General features: G+C 34.7%; 1 protein-coding gene across 1 annotated transcript; it reads left to right on the top strand.

Moving 5' to 3' along the window:
* Positions 1–9,312: 9,312 nt before the first annotated feature.
* On the top strand, positions 9,313–10,196 carry LOC131478571 (histone H3.3A-like). The gene has a single exon (XM_058658844.1). The coding sequence runs from the start codon at positions 9,325–9,327 to the stop codon at positions 9,733–9,735; it is 411 nt and encodes a 136-aa protein (XP_058514827.1). The 5' UTR covers positions 9,313–9,324; the 3' UTR covers positions 9,736–10,196.
* Positions 10,197–16,058: the final 5,862 nt, after the last annotated feature.

Raw genomic sequence — 16,058 nt, 5'->3', positions numbered from 1 at the left:
AGGAATTGGATTATTAAGGAGTATGTGTAGATAAATGAGTAACTTATGCATCATGTTGTTATACTCATTCAATAGCCATTATCCAAGATGTACTATTTTTAGGCAGAGACCACTTATCAGTTTAGAGGTTCCAAATGCTGAATAAGTGGCTAGCCTCCCTTATAACCTCAAAAAACAAACAAACAAACAAAAAACTGGGAAAGTCTGAAAAATCAAACAAACAAAAATTTTCTGCAGGATGAAAAAGAGAAACAAACATACTGTGTTGAGGCTAGTTCTGTTACTCCCTGACTTCACTATATTGTCTTTTTCTAGTACAATGCTTGTCATTGAAACAATAAGCATTAAACTGTGACTACACAGCAGAGAAGTCAGTCTGTAAACCTGATAATGCCTAGTTGTGAATTAACAATCCGTGATCTACCTACATCCATACTGTTCATTATGTCAGTCATTTAAAAATATCAGATACTCTGTTACTTGTAGATAGAAGGAAACTAAGGGTTCAAGTATTAGTGACTAATTAGGGTCTGACCTAATTAAACATGAGATAGAGTTTGGCACTAAAAGCCTTAGACAATAGAAAATGTAAAATCTGAGGTTTTGCCAAAGCTTAATTAACCCAGAATAAGGAAAACACCCATTTCAACCTACTTAGTGTATTTAATTTGTGAAAATCTTAGGGGAATAGCTACTCAAGTTGAAATGAGATCAGAGCCCAAGAAATCTATCAAAAGATGAAAAACGTTTGGTTCGAAATTCATTTAATATACTTAAACTACCAAATATTGTTTTAGGATCACAGAACACTGTAGAGTATTTCCTGTTTACCCACATGTTCATTAAACTACTGGGAGTCCAAACTTCTCCTGAGAATCAGAATATTGTCCTACTTATCACTAGCCAAGAAAATGATCAAAATTTAGGTTTTACACTGTTGTTTCTACTGAGTATATATTATTTGTGCAGTGTGGTGAAATTAAAAAGTCACAAGTCAAGTCATGGTCTACCGACAACTGTGTATCCAATTTCAAGACCCAGACTGGGATCCAGTGAGAAAATGATAATATAATTTCCTGCTCAGAACAGTACTACTCCATTAATATACACCCTTTTTAGCAACTAAGATTACAGCTAAAGGAATTGTCAGACTAAGGATTCCCTAGGAAAAGTCCAAGACAACAGAGGGGATTAAAAACAAGGTATAAGATTAGGAAATCAGAGGAAGTGTAAATTTGTTGCTACAACAAGAGAAAAGAGTAAACACAACATAAGCCCTGGTCATACAGACATAAATTGCACACTAGAATCCTTCCTACTCTACTTGTTTTTATCCTAACAACAACAAAATGTGGCATGTGAAAAGGCAAGAAAAAGTGAAAAGAGACAGAAAAATCAGAACTATATCCATATGTGTCATATATTTTGATTATTATTCTTAGTATTTATTTGAAAGGTGAAAACAAGAGAGAGAGAGAGAGAGAATCCCGACTGCTGATTCCCTTTCAAAATTGTTAAAATGGCTGGGTCTCTGATAGGCTGAAACCAGGAGCCATGTGGGTGCAGGAGCCCAAGAATTTGGACTACTACTTTCCAGTGCAATTAGTAGGGACCTGCATCAAATATGGAGTAGTAAGGACTCCAAGTAGCACACATATGATATGCCATTGTTGCAGGTGGCAGCCTAGCTTGCAAAGCCTCAACATTAGCTCTAAATATCTTGGATTCTTACACTGGAAACTTAATATAACTTATTTCACTTAGCAAAAATGTCATCTCTGTTTATCATTATTGTCACAAATATTTTAATAAGTGTAATAAATCACAGAAAGATAAATACTGCATATCACTTAGATGCAAAAATCTACAAAAGTGAAATTTATTAAGACAGAGTAGAATGTGATTTCCAGGGCTTTTTGTTGGGAGAAATGGAAAGATTTTGGCTGAAATATATGGATTAAAGTCATGATGACTGTGTAAGATATATGTACCAAATGGTGACAGTAAGTAATGCTATATGAAATCTGAAAATTAGAATCAATCTTAAGTGTTATCATCATTTAAAATGATTTTAAAGATCATTGATGTTTTCATATGGACTGCTGCAGGCAATCTAGAGTATGGGCATGTTAATGATACTGATTCTTTCAATCTTTCAGCTAAGAATAGCAACAAGAGATATTAATAATAGAGGAATCTGGTTGTGGGGTATATTTGAACACTATATTACTAGAAAGTTTTTGTTTTGTAAGCTTAAAACTTCTGACATAAAAATATTGAAATGCTAACAGTGTGAGAAAATGAGTTATTCAATCACCTCGAGTATGGTAATTATTTTACACTGTATACTGCTAGTTTTTGGATAATGCTACTAAGCACCAAATTGCATGTGCTAGAAGCCTGATTTCAAATAGGCTGATATGGTGATTTGGTGGTAACTTTGAGATTTGAAACTAATGGAAGATAATCAGTCAAATAATTCATATTCTCATGAATGGATTATTGCTCTGGTGATTGGATCAAGTCTTATTCAGTTCCTTGAATATATTAAAAGCATATGGTCCCTCTCCAGCACTTACTTTCTTCTTTGCATGGATATCCCTTATACATGTAGCCTGCTCCTATTCTGCTTCCGTGTCATAATGTAATACATACAACATGCCCTGGACAGACACTTGAATCATGTTGCTTGGGCTTTCTCTTCACAAGAATTATTCTCCCAAAAATTCTCTGTTACTTATACATTACCCTACACCAAGTATTCTGTTGTAATAACACAAAATATACAAGACATACACATATAGCAAATATTACATTATACCATTTTTAGCTGTCAGTTATATATCAGCAAAGCTGAAAAAATAAATTATAGGTAACTTATTAATATGCTAAAGATTGTAATGAAAAGTGAAAACATTCAATAATAGTTGGATAATATAGAGTGAGAAATGACAATTCTTTTTTTTTAAAGATTTATTTTATTTTCATTATAAAGTCAGATAAACAGAGAGGAGAAGAGAGAGAGGAAGATCTTCCATCTGATGATTCACTCCCCAAGTGAGCGCAATGGCCGGTGCTGTGCTGATCTGGAGCCAGGAGCCAGGAACTTCTTCCAGGTCTCCCACGCAGGTGCAGGGTCCCAAGGCTTTGGGCCGTCCTTGACTGCTATCCCAGGCCACAAGCAGGGAGCTGGATGGGAAGCAGGTCAGCCGGAATTAGAACCTGCACAGATATGGGATCCCGGCGCATTCAAGACGAGGACTTTAGCCGCTAGGCCACGCCGCTGGGCCCAGAAATGAAAATTCTAATAGTTGAAAGGAAATATTATCAATAACAAAATCAAAACTGAAGAAACCATTTGATGGGCTCTAATTCTTAATTATTTGATGAAAATGTCCTTAAAACTCCTTGCATTTTTTTATGAAGAAGAAAAATACAATTGGAAAGATGACATGCTAGTTTTAAATAAAAATGATAAGCTCTAAAGCTAATAATTAACTTTTTCAAACAACATATAGATTATACAATAATATAGGGAAAAAGAATTCCTTATAAAATTTCATTTAAAACCAGAGAAGATAGTAAAAAGTCCAAAGTTAAAAAATTAAGAAATATGGAACAAAATTAAAGATTAAAACTCAGTTACAAATATGATAGATACTAATCCTGCTAAATCAATAATTATTTTCAGTGTGAAAATATTAAACACAACAAAGTGGCTAGCATCTGTTAACAAAAGTCCATCGTATTGGGAAGAATTCTTCTTTATATAAAGATTCACAAACTACAGACAGAGGAAGTATATGCACCTAATCCATTATCTGAAAGTCTCAGAGCAGAAAATCAATTAAGAGATAGCCCAATAGAATAATAAAACAAAATTAATTTGATTAGCATTTAGAAAAAAACACTTCATGCAATATAACACTTACTCTCCTTTCATTCGTATGGGATATTTACCAAGAGACCCCACTATAGATAATTAAACACACCATAACAGATACAGAAGAATGGAATTCAGGGCCCGGCGGCGTGGCCTAGCAGCTAAAGTCCTCGCTTTGAACGCACTGGCTTCCCATATGGGCGCCGGTTCTAATCCCAGCAGCTCCACTTCCCATCCAGCTCCCTGCTTGTGGCTTGGGAAAAGTGTTAAGGATGGCCCAAAGCCTTGAAACCCTGCACCCGCATGGGAGACCCGGAAGAAACTCCTGGCTCCTGGCTTCAGATCGGCACAGCACTGCTCATTGTGGCTCACTTGGGAAGTGAGTCATCGAACAGGAGATCTTTCTCTCTGTCTCTCCTCCTCTCTGTATATCTGACTTTGTAATAAAAATAAATAAATCTTAAAAAAAAAGAACGTAAGTTAGACAAAGTATGCTCTTAGACTGCTATGCAATTAGATACAATCAGTAACAAACGATTGGAGAATTACAACTTATTTAGACATTAAATCATACATTTCTCAATGACATAATGGTCAAAGAAGTATAACGATATTTTTTAAAAGATCTATGCATTTATATTGCAAAGGGTGATCAGATTTATAAAAAAGAATGAGAGATAAATAGAAATATCTTCATTTCATCGGTTCATTCTCCAAATGGATGCAAGGGCTGGATCAAAGCCAATCTGAAGCCAAGATCCATGAACTTCTGGCTTTCCCACAGGTACAGGGTTCCAAGGCTTTGGGTCATCCTTCACTGGTTCCCAGGCCATAAGCAGGAAGCTGAATGGGAAGTGCTGCAGTCAGGACATGAACTGTTATCCATATCGGGTCCCAGCAGTTGCAAGTTGAGGATTTAGCCACAAAGCCATTGCACCTGCCCAAGAAATTTAAAAAAAAAATTACTATTGGACTAAATTTAAATGAACTAAGTAGCATGCTAAAATGTGAATGATACATCGACATCTGTTTAGTGTAAAACCTGTACCATCAATTGTGTATAAAAGAAAACCAGAAATATCTATAATCTATATTTTGACCATCCATCTGGAGAAACATTAAAAAGGAAAATTTAAAGAAAAGAAACAATAAGGTTGCTGTTTCTTTCCAATGACTTTTTATATACAGCATTCAAACAAGATCTCTGAAACAAAATACTGATCATTTGTACCTCATAAAATAAATTCTTATGCTTTGTGAAAGGCATTGTTAAAAATGAAAAGATAAGTCACTGAGTGGCATAAATCACATATCTGTAAAATAATTATCTTCAAAATATAAAAAAAGCTTTTATAAATTCAGGCAATAAGGAAGTAAACTAGGTGTTGGCATTTGACCGAGCAGTTAAAATGACAAGACATCCCATCATGGAGTGGCTGGATTTGAGACTTGGCTCCACTGATGATTCAAGTTTCTTGCTAATACATAGATCAAGAGGTAGCAGTGGTGATTCAGAGTTGGGTCCTCCCACTTAAGTGGGAAACCTGGATTTAAGCTCTAGCTCCTAGTTTCAGGCTGACCTAGTTTAGTTTTTATTATATTTGATTTATCAGTACTTCATTTTATTGGTGCTGCTTCTGATGTATAGTGTAGGTCATTGACAAATTTACAGGTACATTTTTCTACTTTAATACACATGAAGTGTTTATGATACTATAATTTTATATTCATGTGTGTGATTCATGTTTTCGATGTTTGTGAAATTGTGTAATAAGAGTCTAGGATCGTGTGTTTTTCATATGAATATCCAGATGTACTGGCACCATTTTTTGAAAAAAAAATTTGTTTTTCATTGACCAGCCTTTGTGCATCCCCTATGGCTCTTGGGCTGGCAATCTAGCAGATGAGAGTTGTCTCCTCCTCCCAAATGAATAAGTAATAAAATGAATTATAAAATAATATAAACAGGCAATGTAAAAGATGTGCAATATATTTCATGTCTGAACAGACAATGCACCAAAAAGGATATACTGATGACAAGCAGGGATGTGGCAATAGCCTATACAGCCTACAGCATAATAAAATTGCAAATTACAACACAAATGAGTACCAATACTCACCTACACTGAATGCTAACTTTTAAAAATTTGATTTATTATCTTTTTATTGGAAAGGTAGATTTATTGAAACAAGGAGAGACAGAAAGAAAGATTTCTCGTCCATTCGTTCACTTCCCAATGGCTGCAAGGGCCAGAGCTGATCCGATCCGAAGCCAGGAACCAGGAGCTTCATGGTTGTAGGGTCCCAAGATTTTGTACCATTCTCTGCTGCTTTCCCAGGCCACAAGCAGCGAGTTGGATGGGAAATGGAGCAGCCAGGACACAAACCAATAACCATATGGTATTCCGGTGCATACAAAATGAGGAGTTAGCCACTGAGGCATTGTGTCAGACCGGAATGCTAATTCTTAATCACTGACATATCAAATGCTGGCAAGCGTGTGAACTCAGTTGCTAGCAGGAATGGAAAGATATACAGATACATGGAAGAGTATAACTTTTTACATGTTAATCAAAATCTTGCCTAGAATTCCGCAGTGTTGTTCCTATGGGTTTACTCAAATGCGTTCTAAAGATAAGTTCATATAAAATACTGCATATGAGGATTAACAGTAAATTTGATTATAATTGCCCAAACATGAAAATCACCCCTTTGCGATTTGAAGTGAATGGAAAACAGTGATGCAAATGCAAAACGGAATATTATTCAGTGATAAAACAAATGCAATATCTACTTGAAAAAGAAGATGGGCAATCGTTTAATTCATATTGCTAATTTAGAAAAAGCAGTCTGAAAGGCTTCTCTATATGATTGTTATGACTCTATGACATCCTGAGAAAGGCAAATTTTAGAGACAGTAAGAAATGAAAACTTGATTGTAGAGGGTTTATATTTGAGAGGTAGAAGGGATGGATTAATGCAGCACAGGATATTTTCATGGAGGAGAGACTACTGTATGATTTTGTAATGGTAGACGCATGATGTATTTGTCAGAATCATAAGCTTATACAAGAGAGCTAAATATAATTGTTGCAATTTTGCTTTCTCCTGATTTTATTTAGCACAAATAACAGTACATTAATATTTATTAACTATAACAAATGCACCATTATCAATGAAATGTGCCTGTAAGAAAGTGTGGGTGTAATGGGATAAATGGAAACTCTTCGTTTTTTCTTCAATTTGTATATAAGCTTGTATAATCAAAACAGGAAAACGCTGGCAAAAAATACAGACTCATATAATGGAAGAGAGCACCCATAAAATATCCACTCATTTATTTTCAACCAATTTTTGATAAAAATGAAAAGGTGGAAAGAAAAATAAAGGAAAAGCACAGGATCTTCAATAAATTTTATTTCTAACACTGGATGTTATGTAGGAAACTGTTGAACTAGACAGTACCTATATTGTGTATGTGAAAAATGCTGAGTTGGTTTTAAATGATCACACCACAAAACAATACCAAGTATGTTAAACAAGGATTACGTTAGTTAACATGATTTATCATTTTCAATTGTATATATATATACCAAAATATTATGTACATAGTAAATACACAATATTTTTATTTGTCTATTTTATGCCTTTGAGATTCTATGAACTACATCGAATATGTTGTCCTTGTTTAATGGCCCATTAATATTAAATTTAGAATTGATGCGAATTTTGTTATAATTAGCATGTATTTGAGGTGATTCTAATAATTTACTACACTAATAAATTCTTTAAAAATAAAAAATAAAATCAGGAGGAAACAAAACTGCAGTCATGCTTTTGTATTTTCAAAACATTGTTTTCTATGTGTGTGCAGAAGTGAAAAACATTCTTGATGCTAACAACACAAATCAATTTATTTGTTGCCAATCCCTTTCTTCTGTGTCTTCCACCTGTCAAAAATCTGTGATAATTTGCACCATGATTATCCAATATTTTAATAGTAACATTATTGATATGAATGTAATTAGTAATGGGGTACTTTCTATGCACTATAATTTTGTTTAGTAAGCCCTAATTTTACTTAACAATATGCCTCATATTCTCAGAAACGATCCTTGCTTAATATTGATTTTTATTTTGTTTCCAGATACATTGACAATGGAATCCATAATTTGTATTGCTTATTGGCAATACTGTATTAATGAAATTATTTTTTACATAATAAGTGTAAATAAATTCTCACAGTTCATATACATTAGTCATTTATTAAACCTGAAGGCATTTAGTTCAAATTCCATTAGTGAGTTACTTTGTCAGCTGAACGTATTCCAGCCAATGATTAAATTATATATAGTTAATAAAAGGTTGATATTGCTGCATCTAAATGCATATATAAGATGATTTTTATTCTTACATAATTCAGTAAGGTGGCTTAAAAGCTTGCTTGGCTACTTTAGTTAAACAGAATATGTTCTAATCCTGCCTGCCACTTATTATCTAGCTTGCTGAAAGCAATGTACCATATTTATATCTCATTCATACATATGTGAAATAAGAAGTTCATGAATAGATTTCAAGATATAATCATGTGAAGTATTTATCCCATTGCTCAACACATTAAATACCTCCTTGCTTCACACATTAAAAGATAAGTGGCATGTATACTTTTATGAAATAGTGTCTTGATAAATAAATCTATTTTTTTATCTTATTATGGTAAGTGCATATAATCATTGTAGTTGAACATATTTTGTACATCTTTAATGGGTGAGAAATGAAAAACTTGGGCTCGGCAGCATGGTCTAGAGGCTAAGGTCCTTGCCTTGATCCCATATGGCCGCTGGTTCTAATCCCAGCAGCTCCACTTCCTCTCTGTCTCTCCTCCTCTCAATATATCTGACTTTGTAATAAAAATAAAATAAATCTTTAAAAAAAAAAAGAAATGAAAAACTTGTTAGCTGACATTAGCGTATTGTTTAGAGTGTTTACTGAAGGTTAATATAAAGGCAAAAAAGTAGTGATGCACAGCGAAAATTATTGGTGGACTGAACAATATATTATTTTCTTAGTCCTTATTTTTTTAAAGGTTTATTGGAAAGTCAGATATACAGAGATCAGCAGAGACAGAGATGAAGATCTTCCATCTTCCTCAAGGGCCGGAGCTGAGCCCATCTGAAGCCAGGAGTCAGGAGCCTCTTCCAGGTCTCGCACGCGGGTGCTGTGTCCCAGTGCATTGGGCCGTCCTCGACTGCTTTCCCAGTTCACAAGCAGGGAGTTGGATGGGAAGCAGGTTGCGGGATTAGAATCTATGCCCTGATCTTTCAATTGTGTTCCCACTTACCGCCGCGCAGATGCCAGCTCTGAATGCCAGTGCCGCCTCTCGTTCGCTGAGCTTCAGCCTAAGGGAGAAGGGAGTAGATGAGTAAGGAGGTACTTGCACCATGGCTCCTACAAAGCAGACTGCCCGCAAATCGACTGGTGGCAAAGCACCCAGAAAACAACTGGCTACAAAAGCCGGTCACAAGAGTGTGCCCTCTACTGGAGTGGTGAAGAAACCGTACCGTTACAGGTCTGGTACTATGGCGCTCCGTGAAATTAGACTTTATCAGAAGTCCACTGAGCTTCTGATTTGCAAACTCCCCTTCCAACGTCTGGTGCGAGAAATTGCTCAGGATTTCAAAACAGATCTGTGCTTCCAGAGTGCAGCTGTTGGTGCTTTGCAGGAGGCAAGTGAGGCCTATCTGGTTGGCCTGTTTCAAGACACCAACCTGTGTGCTATCCATGCCAAACGTGTAACAATTATGCCAAAAGACATCCAGCTAGCACGCTGCATACGTGGAGGACGTGCTTAAGAATCCACTATGAGGAGAAACATTTCATTCTCAAAACAATTTTTTTTTTCTCTTCTTACCTGTTATATTGGTAGCTCTGAACGTTTAGGGGTTTTCTTTGTTTTGTTTTGTTTTGTTTTTGTTTGGTTGGTTTTTTGTTTTTCCCATGGGGTCAAAAGGTACCTAAGTATATGATTGCAAATGGAAAACTAGGGGACAGAAATGAGGTATAGGCAGTTTTTCCATTTTCATTTGTGTGTGGATTTTTAATATAAATGTGGGGACGTAAAGCATTAATGCAAGTCAAAATGTTTTGGTGAACAAGTTTCAGCAGTTCAACTTTATAACAATTATAAATAAACCTGTTCAATTTTTCTGGACAATGCCAGCATTTCGACTTTTTAAAAATAAGTAAATTTCTTACTGACAGCAACTAAATGGTGTTTGTAGCATTTTTATCATACAGTAGTAGATTCCATCCATTCACTATACTTTTCTGAGTTGTCCTACATGCAAGTACATGTTTTTAATATTGTCTGTCTGCTGTGCTGTTCCTGTAAGTTTGCTGTTAAAATACATTAAACTATAAAAAAAAAAAACACAAAAACGGCACTCTTATAGGAAGCCAGTACATGCAAGGTGAGGACTTTAGCCAATAGGCTGCTGTGCCAGACCCAATTCAATATCTTAATCAGAAGTTTATCCTAGTTTTCAAATCCTCAAAACTTTTTACAATATTTTAAAATTATTTATATAAAGTGAACACATTTCACATATTCCACAATTCAGATTTATAAGCATAGCAACAACTACCACCCATCCCCCTCCTTCCTTATATCCCCAATGGCATATTTTCATTTCACTTTGCAGTCATAAGCTTAGCACTCCAATAGGTAAAGATATCAACACATGGCAAGTAGAAGAAGAATAAAAAGAATAAAAAAGCCTCGTCATTCCTTGGTAGTTTAGATGAACACTATAAAAATAATTAAATCCTTGAATGTTAATATCATTCATAAACAGTTTAATAAAATGTCTTATTTTCTACATCTCAATATTCCCTGTTATTGCTAGCAAAAGAAGTTAAAATAATGCAATATTAAGTCATGGTGCATTTTTTATCTTTCAGAAATTTAGCAGAAAAACACTTAAAAACAAAAATAGAAATTGAATACTTTTTTGTTGTGTATTTTAAAAGAATTCATTGATACGTTAGACACTCAGGTTCACAGTAATTACATCAGATCAAAATTTTTTTCATTATAAAGACAATTAAGTCTACATAGTTTCTGCCAAGATGTTATAATTACTACCCAAGTCATTCCAGTATAACTAGCTTTTTCAGAACCATTGATTGTGTAATTTGGAAGGCCAGGAACTTCTACACCTTGTACCTAATCCAAAGTTTCTAAGTAAGCTTTTTCAAACAAAAATACCTTCTGCGCAGAAGAAAACTCTTTTGTTTGATTTTTTTAATACAAAACTATTTTTTAATAAACACATAAATGGAACATCTCCACAAACCAAGAACTAATAACAGTAGTAAAACTTTGAATAGCAGTACTTGGCTGACAACTGGAGGTTAAGCCAGGAGGCTTGCAAGAACTTGGTTATTAAATCAATTTACCTCAATTTTGAAATACAGATAGGGTTTTCAGCTAATGAGCAGATAACAATTATGCTGTTACAATATTTAAGCCATAATTTGTTCACATAAAATATGGAGAGAGTTCATAAGAGTTCTACATAATGTAAAATACTCATTTACTGTTTGCAGACATATGTAGGTTTGAAGCATTGACAATGAGAAAGAGAACAGGATAGAATATGATCTATTATATCAAAATATTTACAATTTTGTGGGTTTTTAAAGATTTGTTTATTTATTTATTTATTTATTTATTTTTATTACAAAGTCAGATATACAGAGAGGAGGAGAAACAGAGAGGAAGATCCTGCGTCCAATGATTCACTCCCCAAAAGACCACAATGGCCGGTGCTGCGCCACCAATCCAAAGCCAGGAAACTCTTCCAGATCTCCCAGGCAGGTGCAGGGTCCCAAGGGCTTTGGGCCGTCCTCGACTGCTTTCCCAGGTCACAAATAGGGAGTTGGATGGGAAGCGGGGCTGCCAGGATCAGAACTGGTGCCCACATGGGATCCCGTAGCGTTCAAGGCAAGGACTTTAACCACTAGGCCACTGAGCCGGGCCCTACGATTTTGTTTTACAGGAGTATCAATGCCTCTAACAGATTAAGAATGGTATTAAATTGCATTTTTAAAGCAAAGTTAGCTATAAACGAGAGCTGAATTTTGTGTACAGTTACAGGAAATTAACCTTACAACTCCTACTGTTAAAACAAATTAATACATCCTTTGCACATAATTAAATTTTTACAATGGATTAGACTATAAACAGTCATGCTGCACAAATACCACTATTTCAGGTTTTTGTTTTTTGTTAGTGATTTTACCATAAAATCCAATAACAAATGGAAACATTCTTTGTAACTTTTGCATAGCTAATGCTTAATTAAACATGATTACCTACTGAAGTTAAATTCTCTTTATTAATGGCCACAAATAATATAATTTTATATGTTTGACTTAGAAAAAAATCTGCTTTACTGAATGTTATTATGCAATAGAAAAAAAGAAATCTTATTGGTGTAATTGCTTTTAAGGAAAAATCAATAAGACAAAAAATTAAATAATTCAAAAATAGTTGCCTTTAAGTTTTAATTCTTTTGCAGTGACTTGAATTAAGCTGGAACATGAATGCTGGTCTCCCACATGGGTGTTAGTGACCCATCTATTTCAACCACTATGATTGAACCTCAGGGTCTGCCTTAGCAAGAATCAGGTCAGGAGCCAGAGCCAAGCCAGAGCAAAAAACTTAGGCTCTCTGTTGTGAGATCAAGAATATAAAAACACTGTATTAACCATTAGGAAAATACCTGCCACTCAGTAGTTTTCTTAAATGCAAATACAATACATTAACGTTTATCTCAGTGTTTTTCATTCTATTGTTTTTATTCATGCAGTAAGGTCTACCAACAGGAAACAACATAAATTATATTGAAACATTTACACCTTGGATTTATTTTTTATAATGCCAGATTTATCACTTTTATCGGTGTACTTCATCAAAAAACAAACAACTGATCTAACAATGTGAACCTTTGGCCACCTAGGTTAAATATTTCCAGCGCCTCAAAAATTCTCTGACTTGCCCTGGGAAAACTTACATATCATTTTCTAAGAAACAAGTAGCACTAATGTATTGCTTCCCCAATTGAAAGTCACATTTTACCCTTCTTTGATTTTATTCTATTCTATATATAATACTTAATATTCAAAATTTTCCAGAGTATACTCAGTCTCAGATATCTATAGTTTATGTTCTGTAAAGTAGCTAGATCTTTATGGAATTACAGCTCATGTAATATTGATTTAGATATTGAAAATAAAAATAAAATTCTACAGACATGTTTTTATTAAATTACCTTATATCTACTTCTATATTTTTGCATTTTATTATTATTTTATGATACAGTTCTATAGTCTCTGGGAAATCCCCTGCACTTTTCTATCCCCACCATCCCCCTATATGATCACAATAGCATGAATTCATACATAGTCAGAATTCTGTCATTCTGCTATTTAAGTGTATCCTGGACAATGGCATGAAAAAAAAAGCCTGGACAATGGCAGAGAGTCCAGCATCCTATTGTCAAGATATATGTTACAGTTTCATTGGGAGTCCATCTTTGTCTGGAAGTAGAGATGCCTACTGTATTGTATCCTCACATCTGGATGTGATCATCTCCGTTACACATTTACCTTATATAATGTTAAATAAAAAGCAACTAAACAAAATCAACAGCAGGAGGAAAAATAGAAATTTGCAATGTTCTGAAGTTAAATATCATGAATACTTGAATGACTAATGTGTCACTGAAGAAATGAAAAAGAAAATAAAAAGCCTTCATAGAGAAAATGATGATACTGTATGACCTTTGAGTCAGAGAAAAATTTAACATAAGAAAAACAAAAGTGGAAGAAATGAAAATAAAAACAAAATTGTTGAAATCCATGAGATTTAGTTTTTGTTGATCTTTGTTGGTGAGATGTATTTCCTATAGTCAATAGATTGATGCATGGGGCAAAAATCACTATTCAATTTTTTAACAACTAGATCAAATGCATATACCTCATTTTATTTTTTCAATGTAATTAAAACATTTATATCATTTGCTTATATCTAATTAATTTACTTATTACCCCTCTCATATAATCATAATACTCACAGTAAAAACAATATAATTTATAATAGAACATGTGCCTATAACTTTAATGGTTTAATATTTTAATTTACTACTTCTATCTGCATACATCATCATAGCACTTTTAATGAGTTATTGATTGAGGTCATAAATCAACAAAGTTTTTAGCAACTAACAGAAGAAAATCATGCATACTACACAACAGACAGGGGTCTAATATCCAGGATACACAAAAATTTCCCAAAAATCCATAACAGCAAAACAAACATATTAGTTAAGAAGCGGGTAAACGAAATAAGCACTTTTCAAAGAAACAAATCTAAATGGCTCACAGACATATGATAAAATGCTTAAGCTCCCTAGCAATAAGGGAAATGCAAATAAAACAACACTGAGGTATCACTTAACTCCAGTGGTGAGAACATGGGAGCAAAGGAACCCTATTCTACTTCTGGTGGGATTGCAGGCTGGTGCAGCCACTGTAGAAGTCAATATGGAAAATACTTAGATAACTGAAAATTCACCTACCATATCACCGAGCAATTCCTCTCTTTTGAATATATCCAAAGGAAATGATACATGAGAAAGCAACTTTTACTCCTGTATTCATTGTAGCACCATCAATAGTTACAAAAAATGGAAACAAGATAGATGCCCATTGAAAGATAAAGAAACTGGTACACCTACTCTATGGAATACTACTCAGCTAGTAAAAAGTACGAAATTCTATAGTTTGCATCCAAATGGGCCCAACTGGAGACCGTTACACTAAGTAAAATGAGCCAATCCCCAAATGACAGACACCATATATTTACTCTAATGTAAGACAACTTCCATCAAAAAATACACAAGAAAAAATAATGTGTAACCCTACAAATAAAGGATATAATGGAGAAAAAAATCAAACTGAGGAAAATCAACAGAATGCATCTCTACTGAAGAATGGAGGTAGACTGCCAAGGAAACTTCTAAATACATGTAGAAAACAAAAAATGGCAATCCATAACATGGCAACAGTGTCATAACTCACATAAAGAGCAAACTGTTGGAACAATTTTTTGCTCATTTCTAATTTTAAGTGGTTGTTTCCTCAGGATGCTCATTGTCAATATGGCTGAGAGGTTGTTTTGCTCAACTTCTTAGGGAATGGCTCTCTTGTTTCAACTTAAAAATTTGTTGTTGTTGTTTTGGTTTCAAATTCAAATATTTTTCCTGTGAATTTTACTCTCTCACACATCCTATTCATTTGTGTCTTTCTCAGTATGTCTTTGTGACTAACAGATTATCCATAAAAGACATTTTGATTGTAAGCACCTCGTGTTGCAAATGTCCCTTTTAATACTGTTTTTGCTACATCTCATGGGCATTGATACTCTTGTTTGTTTGTTTGTTTTTTAAGATTTATTTATTTTTATTCCAAAGTCAGATATGCAGAGAGGAGGAGAGACAGAGAGGAAGATCTTCGATCCGATGATCCACTCCCCAGTGAGCACAATGGCCGTGCTGCACTGATTCGAAGCTAGGAGCCTGGAACCTCCTCCAGATCTCCCACATGGGTGCAGGGTCCCAAGGCTTTGGGCCATCCTCAACTGCTTTCCCAGGCCACAAGCAGGGAGCTGGATGGGAAGCGGGGTTGACAGGATCAGAACTAGTGCCCACATGGGATCCCGGCATGTTCAAGGCGAGGACTTAAGCTGCTAGGCCATTGGGCCAGGCCTGATACTCTTGTTTTTATTGTCATTTCTTCAGCATTACATCGGTCATGCTGTAGCATTGATTTCTAAAGACATTTTTCTTATTTTGTTTTTCATCACTTTAGTGATGCATTGATCATTCTGTAGCATGTTGTTTAACTTCACGTTGATGTAAATTTTATGTTTTTCTTAATTGTTGTGGACTGTGTTTTCTGGCTCTGTATTTAACGGAATGGCATAATAGAAGTGTAGCAGAAACTGACATGCCCAGATGTAGAAACATAGTGCAGTATGCGTCCAAACCAAAGATGGAATCCCTGTGAAACTGTTGAATATGTTCTTAATAGTAGGAAGCTGGACTCTGTG

Source organism: Ochotona princeps, chromosome X (genome assembly GCF_030435755.1).
Source record: "Ochotona princeps isolate mOchPri1 chromosome X, mOchPri1.hap1, whole genome shotgun sequence".
Classification (NCBI taxonomy): domain Eukaryota; kingdom Metazoa; phylum Chordata; class Mammalia; order Lagomorpha; family Ochotonidae; genus Ochotona; species Ochotona princeps.
The sequence above is the reverse complement of the archived record's forward strand: the minus strand, read 5'-3'. Positions and strand labels throughout refer to the sequence as shown.